Source organism: Varanus komodoensis, unplaced genomic scaffold (genome assembly GCF_004798865.1).
Source record: "Varanus komodoensis strain SLA01 unplaced genomic scaffold, ASM479886v1 scaffold45, whole genome shotgun sequence".
In the NCBI taxonomy this organism is placed as follows: Eukaryota; Metazoa; Chordata; class Lepidosauria; order Squamata; family Varanidae; genus Varanus; species Varanus komodoensis.
The window spans coordinates 6,363,472-6,379,320 of record NW_025336011.1 but is presented as its reverse complement, the minus strand read 5'-3'; the positions used below and the strand labels follow the sequence as shown (position 1 = coordinate 6,379,320).

At 47.0% G+C, this 15,849-nt stretch overlaps 1 protein-coding gene across 3 annotated transcripts; it reads right to left on the bottom strand.

Annotated features, from left to right (window-relative positions):
- Positions 1-4: 4 nt before the first annotated feature.
- Positions 5-15,192, bottom strand: LOC123030589 (polynucleotide kinase 3'-phosphatase). 3 transcript variants are annotated; one of them, XM_044444647.1, is made up of 17 exons: positions 15,131-15,192; positions 12,894-13,023; positions 11,837-11,883; positions 11,257-11,700; positions 9,980-10,059; positions 8,618-8,675; positions 8,393-8,500; positions 7,379-7,450; positions 7,254-7,302; positions 6,088-6,158; positions 4,647-4,739; positions 3,545-3,641; positions 2,995-3,056; positions 2,786-2,895; positions 2,581-2,668; positions 1,423-1,484; positions 5-851 (listed from the first exon to the last, which is right to left on the bottom strand). In XM_044444647.1, the coding sequence occupies exons 1-17, from the start codon at positions 15,179-15,181 to the stop codon at positions 731-733; spliced, it is 1,743 nt and encodes a 580-aa protein (XP_044300582.1). In that variant the 5' UTR covers positions 15,182-15,192; the 3' UTR covers positions 5-730. The 3 variants fall into 3 exon arrangements, with proteins under 3 accessions (XP_044300582.1, XP_044300584.1, XP_044300583.1); XM_044444649.1 differs by having other exon boundaries at positions 11,257-11,574; XM_044444648.1 differs by lacking the exon at positions 15,131-15,192 and adding an exon at positions 13,676-13,809.
- Between the last annotated feature and the right edge of the window lie 657 nt (positions 15,193-15,849).

The window sequence follows — 15,849 nt, the reverse complement described above, 5'->3', positions numbered from 1 at the left end:
AAGGTAGAATGAAAACACTTGCAGTTTTAATCACTTACTTGCTTTCCATGCCTTTACAATAAAGAGGCACATTCCCGCTAAGGCTACTACTAGCATCCTGATGGCTTCTTCAAGCTGATCCAAGTGGTTGCATTTGCAGTGAACTGTTATGGGCCTTCCTCTTTTGGTATGCAAATTTGGCTTTGTTGGGATTTTGTTGTAATCTGCCTAGGGTTACTTCAATTGGAAGAGAAAACTAGGTGTTGGGGGTTTTTTCCTTCTGTCCATCCCCCAGCAGATCTTAGCCCATTGTCTGCCTACTCCTGCTTTTTTCTTTAAAAAAGTATGTAGGTAATTTGTTCCCCTCCTGCAATTTTTGCCTGTAATCCCCATCATTCTTGATCATTGGCTGTACCAACTAAAATGATGGGAGTTGTAGGCCAATACAGCTTGGGGGCTCACCTGTTGTTCATTCTTCTTGAAAAGCTGCAGTAAGCCTAAATGTGACCCTTCCTATGACTTCATTGGGAAGGAGAGGGCAGCCCTTGGACTTCCAGAACTTTATTTCACTTTATTTTTAAAAATGTGGAAAGGAAATCAAGTGCTGGTTTGTTCCACTTTTGAGCAGCTTGAGGGCAGTCTCAGGCCATAGGCAAGCTTCCCCTTTGGCCGGCAGGGGGAGCTCACACGCTCCATAAGCATGCCTTCTATGGAAATGGAGATATAATAGGCTGGGGATGCCACTTTGCTATCACCCCTCTGAAAATTGCTGGTAAAGCGCTGCTAGTCGCGAGTCTGTGAACTGAGGCACAAAGTGAATCTTGAGGATTTCGGAGAAACCCTCCTCCAGCGATGGTGCCACATACTTATTCCTAGTAAACAGAAATAAGGGTCATTAAGCAATGTTTCAACAGTACTAGTGCCTCCCAAAATACTATCTTCTGCAATAAAAGTACTATTTTAATGAGGCAAATGTTGCATTGTGAAACTAAGCAGTCAGAATTAAGGCCACAGGGATGGGGATCTGAGCTAGGATTGATGGGAATTACAGGCTGACGTATCTGGCCAGCACAAGGCTGGGGAAGACTGGCCTGGCCCCACGCAGTGTTCAGGAAGCCTAAGGGTAATATACTTGATTTGATTAAGCAAGAATTGGCTTGCTAAAACAGGAGAAGTTTGGTGTTGCAGTATCACAGTTCTACAGCTCTGCTCTGCTAGATCTACCTTGGCGTCTCCACACTAGCAGAATTACCTTGAATTCTGTGGAGAAGGAGAACAAAATAGTCTAGAGGCCAAATTCCAATTTGGAGCAGCTGGGCATGGGGAGTTGTGGTCTAGTAGAGAGTGGGGCAGAAGGCAAAAAGGGGTCTAGCATACAAAAGGGCCCATCCTTTAAAGCTTTTTCTCCATTCTACTGCAAGCTACCCTCCCCTCAGAACTTACTTATAACTGTTGAAGACAATATCATTAACAGGCAAGTGTCCCTTTTCTGTCATTTCCCGAAACTGAAACAGAAGGAGAAGATAAGGTAAAAAAGTGAGCTTCCTTGTCCTTGTCTTTTTTTTTTTAATGAGGGCATAGGGTGGGCTCCCCAACTGGAGAGAGTGAAGAAGTATCAGACATCCAATAGAGCTTCTTAGGCAGCATGTTTTAGATAGAAACATTTCAGACAGTATGTACTTAATTCTGTAGAACTCATGGCACACTTTTTCCAGCAGGATAAACAGCTTTCAGCAACTTAACAACAGGAAGGATATATTTTGTCAGTGACTGCTAAGCACAGTAACCAGAAGCGTAGAGGTCGCTTTCAGAGCTAGGCTAGCTCTGACTAGCAAGTGTTGCAAGTTAATAATGCTGCATGATACTTCAGGTAGCAGGCAATTTCTCACCCTCCACCCCCACAACAGTGTACATCCCAGCTACACTGTGTTGCTTCTACATTTCTGTAGTGACATCGATTTTGTTTGGAGATGGGTTACTGAGCCAGAGAATGTATACACTGATTCAAATACAGTCATCTAAATCAGGGCTTTTATAATAAGCTCACTGTAAGAGCTTCAAAGGAATGTGTTGGTTACTAGTAGAGCTCTTAGAGAAATGGTCATCATCTGACCTGAAAAATTGACAGCCCTACTCTTATAAGGTGCAGCAGCAACCGAAAGAGGAAAAAATCCCTTTGCAATATTAATTTATTACTCCAGACCTCAGATCTGAGCACAAGAACCAGAATAGGTGGGTGTATGAGTCTAAAGAAGTGAAGGGAAACTTTGAAACCCTTGAATTTATTTATTTGATATTTAAGAAAGTATTTGTAGGCTGCTTTGCTTTCTAGGATACAGAACCCCAAAAGGGCAGCTTATAAAATAAAAATGATAAACATTAGAATAAATGAGAACCAGCAACAGTAATAAAATAGACATCCCACCCACAAAAGAAACTAAAAAAACTGTAGTGAAAGCTATCAGCAGTGCTGTGAAAACACCAACTCAAGCAAAGGCCCTGAGCCGTATGGGCTTTCTTGAAGGCTTGTGATAGGGCTTTGTGGCTTCAGCTGGTAACATGCTGCAGCTCTGCAAGCTTTCCAGACAGGAATGTACTCACTCTGTTGTTGTGCTTCGCTTGTTCCAGTGAGGCAGTAAAGAGGAAACAGCGGCAGGGAACGCCGGCCTCCTTGGCACATTCGATATATCTGGCAGAGGAAAGGCATGGCATTTTTTCAGAGAGCCTGACCCCATCTCCCTTCCCCTACAGTAGCTTCATCCTGCCTGAATAGTAACTCAGTCCCTTCTGCTGAGAGGAACCTTACCTGCATCTCGATTCTGGATCGGGATTGGTGTTGTCCACTGCCACGCTCTTCCCTGCCTGCAGCGACACTTGGCACAACGCCACACACTTCTGCCATGAACCTAGTGTGTCCTGGGGGGAGGGGGGGTGGCAGGGATGGAAGACAGGTCACAAAAGGCTAGAAAAAGATGGGAGGAATAATGAGGGCAGGAGGCACAGTAGCTGCTTTACCCGGTTGGCGTAGGCGTAACCAACGGAGGCCAAGTGTTGCTTCAAAAACCTTGACTTGCCAGCTAAAGGACAGAAAAATGGTGCAAGTTAGTGTTAAAAATTAGATAAAAGGAGACTGAAGTGGGGTATTTTTCCCCCAAAACATTTGTCAAGCTGTCTCTCCCTACATAGTCCCTGGATATATTCAAATATTATTTTTCCTTTTTATTTTGCCTGCTTTGGTGACAAATGCCTGCCGGTTACCACTGCACTTAGCTGAGAACAGCATCAAGCTGCCTTAAGCTATCCTGGTTCTTTCCAGAGCCTGCAAGGATTATAAGGAAATGTGCTTTATTTTGGAATACTGCTGCTTTCCTGTCAGGACTCAGGATCAAAAGCATAGAAAAACTCTAAGCCAGGGAAAGGCCTCAGCTTTTGTTGGCCTTGATGTTCTGAGACTGGAAATAAAATCAACTGTTTCCCCAGTGGCCTTTCCTGGCACTGACTCCAAAAGGCAATCTGGACACACTGACATACGGAAGACAGAAGAGGAACTTATGTGGTCACTCACCAGCAGGAAAGCCAACAGCCACAATCACCTCTGGGGAGGAAGAGGTCAAGCAAGCATCTGGGGGATCATAGAGCCGTGCCTTGGGGTTCAGTGCCCGCTGTGATGGAGAAGGGACAGTGATATATTAACTAAAGAATGGACCTGGCTTTGCATGAGTTGGTATAATCCTTACTTGGATACAGCAAAACCTTCCAGTTAACCAACACATTTCTCAAGAGCTGGACACGTTGTGCCCACCCTGACAGCCTGGCGCCATGCCTGCTGGCATTCTTAGGCACAGCCTGTGCCATGGTACACTCATAGGCAGGGCCCTTCCACCTCATTCCCCATGGAATGGGCTGCCCTGCAAGAAAGGGCTGAGGGAAGACATGCAACCTTGTCCCTTAGTCTGCAAATCTCTTCTGGCTTCAAACGGAATGGATTACAAACCTATGTGCTCATGCGACTGCAAGGTTCGACCACATTATTTATAAATAAATATAATATATGCATTAAAGGGGCCCATTCTTAAAGTCCCTTTAGTATATCTGCCAAGTTTTACGTACCTTGATGTCAGACTCTTGGAACTATGGCACTGACAGAAAGCCACACATCTTCCTTTATTATGATAAATAATACAATCTGAAAATGCCCAACTGGACTCTGACCTCTACCATGAATGCAGTCTACCTTTAGCCACTCTGGTTATGTGCAAACCAAGAATCATAGTTAAAAACAAAATCTAGTTTATTAAGCAAGTCCGAGTTTATTTCAAATTACAACTCGATTCACTCATGAAACAACTCAAGAATTGGGCCAAGTGAAAGTACAGCTTGGCTTATTCCCTTTTCAATCCTTCAGGAAAGAGAAAGCAAACATAAAGATTCATTCGGGCTCCCTTCTGATTGTGCACATAGCACCAAGTCATGGTTTAGTCTCATGTGTGAACCTTCCCACCCTTTCTGTTTTAGTGTCTTCTCTCTACATCACCTGCAGTACGAATAATCATGCTTACCTACAGGATTGTTAGAAAAGTTACACAAAAGAGATGCTAATTGCCATACATACTCAAAAGTGACATATAATTTTATGTAAACAAATTGAGAAAGGGGAGATTATTCACCGGGTCAAAGGTGGGGAGCACAAATGGTGCCTTTTTCCATCCCAAGAAGTACTCCTCAGGCGTATAGAAGGGTAGCCCAACATTTAGAGCAAACTGTTGGGAAGGAGACGAAAAAGAAAGCTGTTAGCACAAGGGAAGGAGCCGGAGAGAAACACAAGCAGAGGAGAACTGCCTGTACCCTGGCACCCAAATTGGTTATGTTCTGTGACCACAGCACAGAGTTTGCCTCTTACCCTGCTCATTTTGCATACTTTGTTGCCAGATGATTTAGGAATTTGGAACTGTCTGGCCAGGACTGAGAGAACAAGAAAAACAGACATGAGGAACCCAGACAGATGGGTTGCAGGAACTGTGACTGTGAGGGAGGGAGAAGGATCACTGGAGCTTAAGCGTAGGCTGCTTTCCTTAAATCGTGCTAACTTCCCAATGCTCCTGTTGACAAGCTTTCAATGTTTACTCGTTGGCCTGAAGGCAAGTGGCTTCCATTCAAAGGACAAAGCTGAGGTCCTTGAACTACCACCTTCAACACCAAAGACAACCCAAGAATACTGTACTTCCCTTCAGAAGCTAGGTTATAGTTACTTTCGCCTCTGTCTGTCAAAGTGGCCAGGGGTGGGTGGGAGGCATGGTTGCTCGAGGCAGCAGTATTGCAAACTGACTGGCAATCCATTGCTTGGTGCCCTGTGCAGGCTGCAATGCAGGCCAGAGTGCTGTGCATAAAGCAGGGATGGGGAACCTCTGCCAGTCCGAAGGCGAAATCCCAGTTCTCAGAAGCACTGGCAGCGGGTTGGGTGGGGCCCAAAATACAAACCATTCCAGCCTATTGTAGCTTCAAGCTCTGACTGCCAGAAACTGAGCCACAAAGCGGAATTTCGACCTTTTAGAATGGGGTGAAATGGTTCCAAAGCCATGAAACCACCAAGTGAATATGGGGCAGGGGGAGAAAGGGGTGTGGCTAATGGAGGAATTCTGGAAGGTTCGGCTGCAGCATCAGTACCAAGGTTCTCCACCTCTGACCTAAGGCATATCCTGTAACTTTCTGGTCTGCTTTCATGGCCCAGGCACAATCCTATGCATGTAAAGACAAACACAAGCCCTACAACTTGCACCCCGCCTCAGACCTGTATCCTCTTTTTCTTCACCCAAACTGCCAAACCATTTCTAGACTTCCACCAGCACTGCCCCCTACCAACTTGAAACAGCTGTGCAAATTAAGGGGGAATATATGTGAGACACATCTGTGATGCCCACAGTGTCGGACGTAAGCAACACCTGCACCACAGTGGTCTCATCAAGCACCAACAAAGCCCAGAGGGCCTTTCAGCCACCCAATAACCAGGCTGGTAGCAACTGCAGTGGATCAAGAGTCTGCCCAAATAAGCCGTTCTGAGGTAAGAGGGGCTGCAGGAGAGAGCAGGAAAGGGGAGGGCTGATCTCATACCAGGCGGTCACTGCAAGAGAAATCCTTCTTCTTATGTCCAGGGGCCCAGTTTGGTGGACGCCCAGCTGCATCTGTGGAGGAGGAAAATGTGAACAGATCCCTCAGTATGAAATGGCAGTCTAGAAATGATGATTCCTACTGCAGAGGCTCTGCACCCAGGAAAGCCACAGAGGGTTCTAGGCAAACTGTGCCTGCCCCTTTTAGTGCATGGTACATCAACATTCGTGCCACAGGGCACACTCTCAGGCCATGGGATGTGTTGGGGAAGCTGAAATTCAGGAGGAGGGACCTAAATACCCAGGTCTCACCAGTATCAGTGAGATAGGAACGAATGATGACTGGAATTCTTGCAGAAAAATGGTCAAGAACTTAGGCAAAATGACCCTGCAAGGATGACCATCATTGTCCCGAGATACCTACAAATTACCCCATCTATAGCAGTCAGCAAACGTTGATGAAGAACTCACCATTTTACCCATAGAAAATAGACATGATCATTTGGCAGATTGCAGTAGGTAAGGTCATCAAAAGACATCAAGCACCCATCAAGCAATTAGCCTACATCTGGGAAGTAAGGGGAGCCTCCCCATTCCCACAGAAGCAAGTACAGAGAAAGAGGACAAGCACCAAGGACTTAGTAAAGGAACATGGGAAAGCGCTCAGCACAGATCTGGCAACCCAGCCTGGAACATGGACGACTTGCGCCCTTCCTGCCTACGCAAAGGATGGCAGCCGAGTGTCCACTGTCAGGACAATCAACAGACAGGTAGTAGAGGCCTTCCGTCCAACTGTACGATTCTATGATTCCCTCTGTTAGCTTTTCCCTATCTAGAAGGCTGATAGGCTGGAAGCTCTATCTTTTGGGAAAGAGAACATAAAATTGGGATGAAATGGGAATACTTGCTGCTCAGGCAACATTGGGCTCAGAGTTCTGTACCTGCTCAATATTTTCTTCTGAATAAACTTTCTTTCCTTTTCTAAGTGTGCCTGTGTACATGCAAAGCTAAGGCATGTTCTCTCTGGCAGTATGTATTCAACCCTCACCAAAGACCCCAAATCTTTTGGGGACTCTGGTGGGCAAGCACCTCCTTTTGAGGTGCTCTGCTCCCCAAGATTATCTGGTATAACACCTTCCATGGAAAAGCATCCCTTGGGGCTGGACTCACCTCCCACATAGACACTTTCTTGCAAAGACACTGCTAAGCCACCATTTGCCTTGGGAAAGAGTAGAGAGAAGAGTCAAGTTACATAAGGACAGAGACCCCTTCCTTGGCCCGTCTCCACCCAGTACCTTCTCACACAGGTGATCCCACATGCCAAGGACAGGTTTGCGGTAAATGCCTGAGCTGGTCGCCACAAAGACCTACAGGGAAAGGAAGGCAGCGGAGGTAACAGGGTTGACATCAAACACCAGGCACCATCTATTTATAGCAGCTTCCCCAACCTGACCCTCTCCAGGGACACCAGACTTCTGCTCCCATTAGTTCCAGCCATCCTGACTGGGAATCATGGGAGCAGAAGTCCAATCCATCTGGAGGGCCCCAAACTAGGAGAAGGCTGGTTTGCAATACAGTTCTTCTGCCTTTTCCTCAATGATCACCACACACTTTACTTCGGTACAGCAACGCTTTCCAGCAAATGGATGCAGCTGGCAGAGTTGGAGACACTGTGCCCACCCTGCTTCAGTGACGTCATATCCACTGGCACTTCCAGGTATGGCCCCTGACATGGTACAAGCCTACAGCCCCCCAGGAGAGGGCTGCATTCGCTCCATTCCCGAGGGGCTGCCTGACAGCAGTGGGAAGAGGCAGATACATAACCGTGCCCCTTGGCCTATTACCTTCCTGGCTTCAAACTATATGGACTGCAAAGCTAGGAGTTGCTTAGGGAAATCTGCCTCTGGTGGTCAGGGGTGTAACTGCAGACTTCAACCAGAAGAGCGTATTTAAATTATCAAAATTAATCAAAGTGTTGTAAAAGCCAAACAAGCTTGGGTCGCAGACCTGTAGTATCCCCTTAGAATGTGTATTGAGTTTCAGGCATCTAGGTTTCATGGTCTTGGTGCTGCGTGTTGATGGACAGACAGGCAGATTCAGAGCCTCTTTTATGGTTTTTTATATATATATATATATATGTATGTATGTATGTATGTATGTATGTTATGGTTTTATATATATATATTGGACTAACTCATATATAGAGTTAGTCCAACCATTATTGCTTGATTCCGTGAGGCTTGCCCTGACTGCATTTATTGTTTATCCTGCAAAGCATTCTGGGAGAAGCAGTGCCATTGCCAACTCACCTGCAGCGGGAGGCCAAACTGCTCAATCACTGCTTCCACTTTGGCTTTGAAAACCTCAGGCCTGAGGCGTCCACGGCTGATGCCCAGCTGGTTGGTGAAGATCACAAGCTGGGGGAGAGGAAAGGGGAGGGATGGGGGGCAGAGCAGAAAGAAGAACACAGCAGTAATTAAAGGCGAGAAAATGGGAAAGTGGTTTGAAGGAAGCGACTCAGGTAGGGATCATACCTTGTACCCATCACTCTGAAGCTGCTTCAGCTTACGGGGTACCTCAGGGCACAGGATCCTGCAAAGCAGAGAAGGGTTAAGGCCCATTATCATGTGTTAATCCCCCCACAGACAGGGTATGACTGCTGCTAGCAGAGTCTGGAAAAAATGATGTGGACACTGCAGTACAAGTCCTGGTTGCCCCATAAAGTAAACACCAACCTTTTGCCCCTTGCTTTTGATTTCCCCCTCATTTGGAAGGATTAACTTCCACCATTTTTGTTTTTAATCTCTTATATTTTTTTCACAGGTATCCTCCAAGGAGCTCAGTACATGGATCATCCAGGTTTTATCCTCCCAACAACCTGTCAAGTAGGTCAAGGTAAAAGAGAGCGACTGGCTCAAAGTCTGCCCATGGACTTCAGACCTGAATGTTGGGACTTGAACTCGGGTCTCCCTGCTTATGCTCTGGCCCTCCAGCCACTATGCCGTTGGCTCTCTTTTGATTAGACTGATATGACTGACCATTAACAAATATTCTCTGGGCAGATAACAGATAATCAAGACAAACTATATTGAATGTTAAAACAATTAAAAACAGCAATAAAATGCAGCAGAAACTCTCTAATAGAAATGCCATAAAACAGTGGTGAGATTAAAAATCAAGGTTATCTCATTCCCTTACCACAGCCATTGCTAACCTGGTGCCCTCCAGAGGTATTAGACTACAATGCCTATCACCTCCCAGCCATGCTGGTGGGAGATCAATGGGGATTTTAGGCCATCACCTTGGAAAGGCAGGAAAGGTTGCCTTACATTATTATTTAGGGCACATTTCTAGGCCTGCTCAGACAGAAAATATGCCTACAACCACCAGCTTGCCCCAGTCAGGATTGTGGTTTTAGTATCGTCTCCTCCACGAAGCCCAGGATGGTACACATGGGTGGCGTCCCCCTGTCCTGCCCCATGCCTTCTCTGCAACAGAATCCTGGTCATGCTGCAATAGCAATTGTTCAATGAACTTCACAGAAAGTGGGGACTCAAACCAGTGTGGTGCAGTGGTTAAGAGGGCTGGCCTGGGACTCAGGCGACCCGGGTTCTAGTCCCTGCTCAGCCACAGAACCAACTGGGTGACTTTGAGCCAGTCATAGACTTTCAGCCCCACCTACCTCACTGGGTTGTTCTTGATTGAGGGGAAGAGAATTATGTAAGGCCCCTGAATTTCTTGAAAGGAAAAGAGGTGGGGTATAAATATAACAAATATAAACAAATAAACCAGGAGCAGCAAGACAGGAGGTTGACTCATTTTTCAGTAAGTCACACTAGCTGCTGGCAATTTCCTCCCACCGCCTTTTCTGCTCCGGCGTTCAGCTCTGTGCTCACCTCCAGTCATCAGGACTTGTAGGAAACACCTTCCCCGACCGTGTTGTAATGAGGGTTCCATCCAGATCAAATCCTGCAATCTAGACAAAAAAGGCAAAATGGAATCTGATGGCGGGAGACCTGTTTTGCTTGACTTTGTGCCTCACCTCCCCATCACCATGAGTTCGCTGCCCTGCTGAGCGCAGTGGCTTCTGCCCTCCCTGGCTTAGCCTAGCTAAAACGGGTTTTAAGGTCTCCCTACCAGATCTCTAAGACAGGTCTGCAAGCAAAGGATGCAGGATGACCATACCCGGCCAATTTCAATGTGCCCTTTGCGACGCAACCTTTGCACAAAGGGGGCACCATCTGCTGGTCCTGGGGAAACATGCAAGGGACCAGGTGCTTTCCTAGGTTCACTGAAGGCTTGGGACAGAGGCTGAAACTGCTGTATAGCCCCCTCGCGGTGTCTTAGAAAAAGGCAATGAAGCAGGGAACATGATCAGGGTGCACACGATTAGAGGTGATGTGGAGAAAGTGGAGATGCACATGTGACTCATACACATAGAACCTCTGGTGAGATGTTGAAGCTGAATGATGAAAGAGGGAGAGCAGACAAAGGTGCGCTTTCACTCATAGTACAGCACACCTGTGGAATTTGCTACAAGATGCAGCCATGGCTTGGATGGCTTTAAACGGGATTAATATACAGTACATCTCTGTGTGTCAGTTGCTGGGCAACAGGAGTGGGAAGATCCTGTTGCTCAGTGGCACAGCACCAGCCCTGCATGAAGAAGGTCCCAGGTTCAGCTCTGGTACCTCCAGGAAAGGCCAGGGAAGAAATCCTGCCTGAAACGCTGGGAAGTTGCTGCTGTTCAGTGTTGGCAATACTGGCTGGATGCATCCATGCTTTGGCTGGGTGCACAGTCACTTCCTGGCCTTCCTATGCTCAGGTCTTGTTTATGGCCCTCCTAGTGGGGCATTTGGTCAGCACTGTCCAGAGGGAAGGCTGGGTTAGGTAGGTGTTTGGAGTGATCGAGCAGGGCGCTTCTGTTTTAATCTACATCACAGCCAAGGATCCTTTATTCTTTGGAAGGCCACCTTCTTTCGGGTTAATCCCTGGCGCAGCCTGTTCACACATTAGCAGTGGGCACCCACTCTTTCCCTCCTCCTTTGGAAGCTGTAGTCCAAAATATTTGGAGGGCTACAAGTTGCCCACAAAGTTAAACGTTCCTTAAGCAGTCCCCAGGTAAGCAGTGCCACCTGGCAACTTCCCCTGAGCAACAGCCTTTGGCTCTTACTTTGGTGCTGGGCATCACTCCTTTCCTTGTGAAGACCAAGAGCTTGCCATGATCCTCCCAGGAATCAGTGGGCTGGGGAGTCAGCTTGGGGGGACGGTGCGGGGGAAGTGGGCGGGCCAGCTCTGCTCGAGCTGCCATCTCCTGAAGCTGCCTCAGCTTCTCAGCCACGGATAGTTCATCTTCATCCACATCCTCAGAAGGTGGGGAGACTTTTGGCTGCTTGGCTGGCCGGGCCGCGCTGCCGCTGTCATCCTCCTTCTTCAGGCCGTGCTTGGGGCTGAAGAACTGCAGCAGAGTTTTCCTTGGAGAGCTGGAGTCCTGCTCAAAGCGGATGTGATATGGGTACAGTCCATTCACCAAGCACAGAGTCTCTCCCTCCTGGAGGGTTGTGCTGTCCCCGCAGCGCAGGTGTATCTCCTCCACAGATGTGGGATTCACTCCTCGCTGCCAACACACCAAAAAGGTCAGAGGGCCTCCCTTGGAGGCTGCTGCCCCTCAGGCCCAGGAGACAGGCCAACCTGCAACCGTTGCCTGAAGTGCCCACCTGAAGCCATCACCCTCTGAACCTTCCCCCTCTTACCTGTGTGACTCGAACTGATCGGTAGGCATAATTTGCCAGCAACTCCACTGTGAGAATACACAAAAAGAAAATAGGGCTTGTTATAACTTAGAAAATCTACATTCCATGCATGAAACATTTAAATCCATTCATGATGATGAACCAGAAAATTACAACTGATGAGGCTGTTAGTGAAGAAGGATACATAGACAGTAGACTGGGAGAGGCCTAGGTGCAGCCAGAGAGCTTCAGCTATGGTAGGTATAGAAATGCGATATATCACAGGAATTCCCATCAATCCTAGCTAGCATAACCAACGGTGAGGGATCATTCCTGTTGCAATCCAACAAGATCTGGGGAGTCATGAATTGCATATTGTGGTATATAGGGAAATTCGCAAGATTAAAGGCTGCAAAACAAGAGCAGGTAAATATGTGCTTGCAGTCCGCTATTTCTTCCTTGGAGCTCAGAACAGCAGTGGTGCCATCAGGGTAGGTTTTTGTGCTCTAGGGTTCCATTCAGAAAATGTACAAGGGGTGTGTGTCTCCAAACACATTTTGTTTACCACATTTTGAAGAAAGCAAAATAATACACATTACCATCTAAAGGGCAGTTAGACTTTTAAGCTTTTAATTTCCCAACTGCAGCACTGAGGGCCCTTTACATGGGCCTCATCTCCATGTTATCCTCACAACAACCATGCAAAGTAAGTGTTAGGTTGGGAAATAATGACTGGCTCAAGGTCATGCAGGAAACGTCATGCAAAGATCTGAGCAGGCCATTGCTCCTCAGTCTGCCCATCCCAGTAGCTGCTGAACCCCCCTGGTTCTCTGTAGCTTAAAAGAGCTAGTCCTCAAATCTGGAAAAAGTTGCCAGTATTATTTCTCGCAGGGAAAGTCTACTCTCACAATGCTAAATCCAATCTGAAGTGCAGACATCTGGCAAACAGAATGCAAAAAATGACAGATCATTCAAGATGCTGCTTAGACAAGATGCAATGCAATAAGGCTGTGTGTGTATGTGCACACAATTTTTTGTGTTAGCAGCAAATGCTTCTAATAAGAGAAAAGTTACTTACCTTGTTTCCGGGAACACTTTTTATCAGTAACGAGTGTTTCAGGCCCTCTTCCTAGAATCACAGTCACACCATCAGGGAGAAGAACTGGACTATGTCGCTTGTCTTGACTGATAAGGAGGCACCGCATGGCCTGCAAATAGAAAGGAACAGTTTGGGTTACTGACAGTGCTGTTCTTTGACAGTCATAAAACAACTTTTCCTCTTTTGGTGCACAGGACAATAGTCAAACCTCTCCCCATTCCTCAATACATTTGAGGGAATCTAAAATCTTCTGTTTCAGAAAAAAAGTTGATCCCACCAAAAAGGCAGGGAATAGAAATATGTACTGTGCTAAGAACGAATCCTGAACTTAGGTAGGGAATTGTGGTAAAGGAGGAGGGGCTAAATTAGGAGAGTTCTGCCCTGAGAAATTACAAGCCGATTTGGAAAAAGGCAACGCAGGTAGGTCAAATGAAGTAAGTGAAGAAACAAGATCTGTTTTCTACGACAACTGCTATTTAAGTTCCCCTTCTAGAAGGGGTAGTGAAAGGAAGAAATGTAGTTATGCCATGAACCCCAGTACGATGAGCAAATGTGCATTAAATTTTGAGTAGTCCTGTGAAAAGCAAACAGATAAGAAAACTGAACCACATAATCTATAATGTACATGTGTTTTTACGAAGATGGGTCTTTTCATAATAAGGAAAGAGCAAAACCGCCTCGCACTTGATTTGAGGTTTGAAATGCCAGGATAAGAACATGTCTATAAACCACCCATATTAAGTGGGAGGAAAAAGATGTACCTTAAGGGCTCCCTTAATAAGTATGGGCTGACACAAAATAGACTTGAATTTCGGAAAGAATCCTATGCTGACAGAGGCGCTCGCCCCATATTTTAAGGAGAAAACCGCCCCCTGCTGCTACTGCTCCCAGCAAGGAAGATGCAGACGAAGCATCCTCTATGGAAAAGCCAAATAGTGGTGTTACATCGTTTCCCGTCCCCATCCGGAAGTGAACTCTAGACACACTCGGACGGTCAAGAGCGGGAGAACGATACCAGTGGAGGGAAGCATAGAGATGAAAACAGTAGAGTGGTACAACATCTGAATTTCTAGAGGAATTGTGCCTTTGGCCATGATACCCAATGGGAGCAAAGGGGCTTCGCTTTCTTTCTTGGCACCTGTGCAGTGACTTTAGAAACGTTTAACGAAATGAAAAGTCACATCCATTTCTTAACCAAAAGCTCCAATCAAGAGAGGGCTGGTGTGTGACACCCAAAGCCTGCGGCTGCAATCCTATGCACGCTTATCCCGCAGTGAAGCCCGGCTAAATGTAGCCCGGCTTACTTCCGAGTAAATAAGCAGAGAGTTATACAGGACTATGCAAAAAGAGGCACAAGCCAGGCCTCCCCGATTCATTTTGACGACGTTCCTCTTGCTTGATCTGTCCCTTAGCCGCGGGAGTCCGACCTCCAGCTTTCCCACACATAAATATGGGAAAGCAGGTGTGTGTATCCTTGAAGCCTGTCGGCTGTCCCGGTTAAATCTGATTTCAACAATAAGTGGTAGGGAAGGGATTTGTTAGCCCCCGAAAAGTACAGGATTTCGGGTCATACAAACAAACCACACACATTTGAATATGCTAGCTCACATGTGTTCTGAAGTGGGTGCACGTGCGTGGGTTTAAAGGAACCTGCCTCGCAAGGACACCTATTTGTGCAAAGGAATAAGCGAACAGAAGAGAGAAAGGCATTTAATTTCGGGAAGAAAGCTCAAGCAGAAAGATTCAACGCGCGAGCTGCCGGAGGGGAAGCCCAAGTGGGCAAAGAGCCAACCATTCCGGAAGGATCAGACACAACAGAGACCAACAGGGCCTCTGTACTTTTATTTCAGCGAGTGCCCAGGGAGGAATGTGGATTCCCAGATGGCTTCCAGCCCTGGTGGGCCGCCCCCGACCACCGCTTTTGCCTCCCCTACCAGACTACGGTTGCAATCAACGGCAGGCGCCCCCACACTATCCGCCCCCTGTGGAGTCACCCAATCGCTTTACTCGGAGGAAATCTCAGCGGTTGTTAAACAGCGAAGAAGACGCCTTCTACAAGCTGGTGTCGTCCCACTTTCGAGGGGATGCTGGGAGTTGCAGGCAAACGCAACTGGACAATACAAGCTTGGAGAAGGCTGCAGGAGACGGTATTCCACCCCCCCTTCTCAGGTGGCTGGACCAGATTTCCAGCCTCAACCAATCCATCCCGAACACACCTTCACTTGCAGCAACAGTCGCACGACAGTCTCCTGCGCGCTCCGAGCCATGCAAAAGAAGCCTCGCTCCCCGCTCGCCCCCGCCCTCTAGCGAAGTATTTCTTAGAGCGGCATCATTCCGGCTCAACCTCACAGTTAATGATTATGTGCTATTCTACACTTTTCCTATCTCTACGGTTTGAATCGTACTGGGTGTACTTCGCGACAGAGTTCCGGCGGGCGTATTAACGCTCGCGAATTCGTTCCGGTATTTTCTGTTGCTCCTCTTTCTTCATGAGGAGGGTGCTACTGCTAAAAGGTCAAGGAAAGTTTCTCTCTCCTTCTGTTTGTAGTGGCAGCTCAGGATGCACCGATGGAAAGTGCTGTCTGCAAAAGAGCCTGGCTATCGTTTTAAAAGCCCAATTTAAGTGCTTAAAGATGCACTCCTATGCATGTTTGGACAGAAAGGCTTTGCACTCCTAGCATGGCCCATCCAATGCTTTAAATTTTGTGTGTTTGGTGGTGGGTTAAATGCTTTTGCTGAAATTGTTTGTTTGCATTATTGTTAACTGGTTTGGGCGCCACTTTGGTTTAAAGAAGGAGCTGTAATTATGAGATTAAGAAAGCACCCATAACCGACAGAAAAGCCTTATTCTCCAAAGAGCCAATAGAGATGCCATGAAGGTACACGGTGAAACAGGGCCGACCCAAGACTTTCTGTTGTGAGAAGTGAAGGACAA

What these genes read in the sequence shown, in the direction of transcription:
- LOC123030589 (XM_044444647.1), bottom strand. Translation starts at nt 15,181, where the DNA reads ATGGCTCGGAGCGCGCAGGAGACTGTCGTGCGACTGTTGCTGCAAGTG. An exon ending in GATCAGTTCGAGTCACACAG is followed by an intron (nt 11,701 to 11,836) that starts GTAAGAGGGGGA and finishes GTGTGTTGGCAG; the next exon opens with CGAGGAGTGAATCCCACATC. An exon ending in ACAAGTCCTGATGACTGGAG is followed by an intron (nt 8,676 to 9,979) that starts GTGAGCACAGAG and finishes TCTGCTTTGCAG; the next exon opens with GATCCTGTGCCCTGAGGTAC.